The sequence below is a fragment of the Homalodisca vitripennis genome, chromosome X (assembly GCF_021130785.1).
Source record: "Homalodisca vitripennis isolate AUS2020 chromosome X, UT_GWSS_2.1, whole genome shotgun sequence".
Classification (NCBI taxonomy): Eukaryota; Metazoa; Arthropoda; class Insecta; order Hemiptera; family Cicadellidae; genus Homalodisca; species Homalodisca vitripennis.
The window spans coordinates 40,921,503-40,925,562 of record NC_060215.1 but is presented as its reverse complement, the minus strand read 5'-3'; the positions used below and the strand labels follow the sequence as shown (position 1 = coordinate 40,925,562).

The 4,060-nt window shown below is 33.8% G+C and overlaps 1 protein-coding gene across 1 annotated transcript; it reads right to left on the bottom strand.

Moving 5' to 3' along the window:
• Positions 1–2,072: 2,072 nt before the first annotated feature.
• On the bottom strand, positions 2,073–3,842 carry LOC124369420. The gene has a single exon (XM_046827427.1). The coding sequence runs from the start codon at positions 3,840–3,842 to the stop codon at positions 2,073–2,075; it is 1,770 nt and encodes a 589-aa protein (XP_046683383.1).
• Positions 3,843–4,060: the final 218 nt, after the last annotated feature.

Below are 4,060 nucleotides of genomic sequence, written 5' to 3'. Positions count from 1 at the left end.
GAATTTTGAGTGACTCACCTCGTTCACTTAATTATGAAGAATAAAAAAGCTATCATGATACAACACAACTTCTCAAACGAGGAAATACAAATTTCGAAAAAAGATCCTAGGGAACGGCTCTGCAATTCTTCGTCCAGTGATGGCGTAGGGAAGGGTTTGTAGGTTATATAAATTCGTGGAAAGAAATAGTAAAGTGCTTATGATGATAATACTTTCACACACTTAGTGCAAAGTATACGTAAATGTTTCTATGGTGTGGATAAACTAAGAAGTATAATGTATGACTGTACAACTAAATCTTACACCTACACCTATAGTATTGGTAGCCTAATTGGTTTTGTTGATATAAGCTATATTAAACGGAAAATCATCAGCCTCAAAATGAAATTACTATTATTATTGCAATCTATATTAGTAATTAGACTTTTTTCGGTCGAGAATATCAATACTTTCTTCAATTCACTTAATATTGTACTATTGTAAGATATGGTTTTGGAAATTACCAACGAAAAAAATACTTGTACTATATTCTATCCATTGTAGTACTCACTATCTTTTGGCAGGTGTGCTTTTCTTGTTACAAATCCACAACATGTTTGTAACAAGATGTTTTTGGAATACCCATTTGTGGACTTAGTAATCCAGTCTTTTTTGTAAATATACGTATAATTATGTATAGTTACATATACATATAATATATATATATATATATATATAAATTATATATAATATATTATATATATAATTATATATAATATATATATATTATATATATATATATATATATATATACAATTTCAATAAAACATTGAATCACAAAAAGTCTTGCTCCACCGAGACTCGAACAAAGTTGTTTGACAGGTATTTGGTCTTCCGATCATATATTGGGTTACTTAAACACATATGTCATAGAAACGACCCAATGCAAAACAATTGAATTGTATTAAGTAAGGGCCTTGTGGTGTAGTGGTAGCACACTCACCCGGCAAGTGAGAGATCCGGGTTAATTCTCCTGATCTAAAACTAATATTCCGATAGTTGGATCTTCTCACTGAGACCATTGATGACTTAACAAATAGTTGTATCCAATGCTATTGGTAAGCTCTAATGTTGGTGTGGAGCTTCAATTTTCCAATCTGAACAATAGAATCAATATTGTTTGAACACACAGTATTTGAAACTCAATGGCATTTTAACGTGTATGTATTATAATGTTTATTGTTTAATTCAAACAATTCAAATTTTTGTATAAAGCGGTGAACATTCATGGTTTTAATAACAAGTATGGCAAATCAACCCATAAGTACAGTTTCAAGTTTCACATACGATGGGACAACGTTTCAAGTACCATGTACTATTGTAGTTTCATAAACGCTACAGTACACGTGCAAGGATGGCTATAGGCGTATAGTATATATCTCCATAGCAGCATTCCTGCACATATAGTACGTCTATGTAACTTATAAGCATATTAATTCAGTAATATAGTATAACAGGAAATCATTGTTTTTATAAATATATTATCCTTTACAATTAGACCTTCAATTGTGTAATACTGCACAGTTTTAAATGGTGTAAATATTTTAATTTAAAATTAATTAGTAAAACTTTATAGTTTTTAATATTTTGCGAATTTCGATATATTACGTAGCTTTTCAACTACAATTATCTTTAGTCTGACCACAATAAAAAAATTCAAAATATAATTAATGTATATATATATATTAAATATATATATATATATTATATATATATTAAATGGATAATATATATATATATATATATGTGTATATAATGAGTTGTATTTTTTGTGATTACACCATGCGATACATACGATAATAAAATGTAAGTAAATGAATTGTTTTTATATTAATTGTTTTAAACAAATATGTTAAATAGTTAATGATCTGTTTACTTTAAAGTAGTTCCTTACGAAAAATTTGTAGGTTTAATGAAAACAATTACTAAGAAAAACAACAACAATTTATTTACATATTTACAGTAAAATAACAACAAAAATCACATAAACAGTTATTGAGGTACAGTATTTTTCGTAGAATTTTACTAAACACTCACGTTTTCAAAATCTTCTGTCCGAACTGGACATCCTTGCTACTTTCTCTGTTTTGTTTGTTGTCCACGGTTTCTTCTTTTCTGATTTCTTTGGGTGGCGGTTGTGTTGTCTTCTCCTTTTCTAGATGGACTTCTTTCTCCACTGTTCGAGTAATTAATTCTCCCCCATCCTTTTTCTTCTGTAGTTTTGAGTGATCATGACCTTCCACTGATGTGTCAATATCTGATGGTAAGAAACTATCTTCGGATTTCTCAAAATCCTGACTATCAAAACTGCTTCCTTCTAAACCTCCAACGTTGGGATCTTCAATGGGAACAAATCCACCGTTTTCTTTAGCATAATCTTGACTTACGTAGCTGTTATGATTTTCAAAGTTTTCTGCCTTGTATTCTTGCGTAGATACTGGATAAGGAACATGCTTCTCAACAGGGACAGGAACCTTGGTCTCAATATAAACTGGGTACGGCTTTGAAACTGGAACTGGTACAGGTTTTTCCACAGCCACCGGAACTGGGTAATGAACCTTCTTCTCTACTGGGTAGTATACGTTTTTCACAACTGGAATGTGCACTGGATATGGTCGGTCAACTGGAATTTTCACTGCATACGGAATTTCCTTCTCAACAGGATATGGTACTTTCTTTTCAATGTATACTGGGTAAGGTTTGGAAATATGTACTGGAATGGGCTTTTCAACAGCTATTTTGATTAAATATGGTACCTTTTTGAAGACTGGGTATGGTGCGTGAATGTATTCCTTTACAGGATAATAGACCTTCTTCTCCACGTGTACTGGGTAGGGTTTGGGTACTTCAAATGGTATGGGGCGCTCAATTTCCACTTTCACTGGCACTGGGATTTTCTTTTCTACAGTATAAGGCACTGGCACTGGGACTTCTTTAGTTATTTTTATAACGTCTTCATGGGTGTTTTCTTTACCAAGACCAAGTAAACCCCAAATATCAAAAGTTCTTCTCTGGAATGCTTTAGGATTGTGTTGCACTAATTGTGTCATACTCTTGTTCTGTTTTGAATTTGATATCTCTATTCTCTTGTCAGCAGCATTTCTTGTGTGTTTGTTTAAGCCTTCTACAAGAATTTCTGAACCAGTCAAAGTTCTTCTTTCAAACTTTGAAGGGTCGTATTTTTCTAAAGGCGTATCGCTGCCTTTCGTAACTTCTGTAATGGACGCAAAGCTTTCATTTTCACTATCGAGAAGTTTCTTATTAATATTCATTTCATCAATCATTTTTTCTTCAAGCCTCTTAAAATAATTATCAAAATTTGTTTTATTCCTCTCAATATTTTTATTATGTTCATTAACATCTGTAAGATTTTGTTTTACTTCAAAGTTTCTTGCATAAGATTTAGATTTAGAACTCCCACAAACATTATGGTTGCACAAACGAATGGCATCGTTCTGTTTACCTTTTTCTTCAAATACTATTAGCTTTTTCCTAAACGTACCTGGTAATTTCGTTGCGCCTTTTTCAGTGTTACTGCTATCAACATTGTCATCCAAAACGAGCTTCCTTTCTCTCTTCAAAAGATCCGAATCCTTTGCAGTAGTGTTCTTCTCCAATGTTCTGCTGTTGTATTCCTCCGCCGTGTTCACCATCTTGTTCTTCGTATCAAGCAGCTCGTCTTCTAGCCGTTTTCGATCTTCTGGTAGTCTTCTATCCAATTCCTTTGGCTCCTGTATGTCCCTCTTCGTGTCTTGCGCCACACACACGATAGTCAGAAGACCCACAACTACTAACACACGCATGTTACACTCACTGATGCTCACTGCGACTGTGACTGCTCTTGCCAGTGTGTACCATATATACCTCCCTCAGTCGGTTATTCATGAGAGCATCGTCCGTGACCCCGGCCGCTGGACCGTGATCTTCACTACGCAGCCAATTCTGTTGCGAGTCTGTGACGTAACGACAGGCGTCCTTCCGTCTTTTTCCAAGGTCGTCGTCGCTTCTGTAGCGAGAGCTC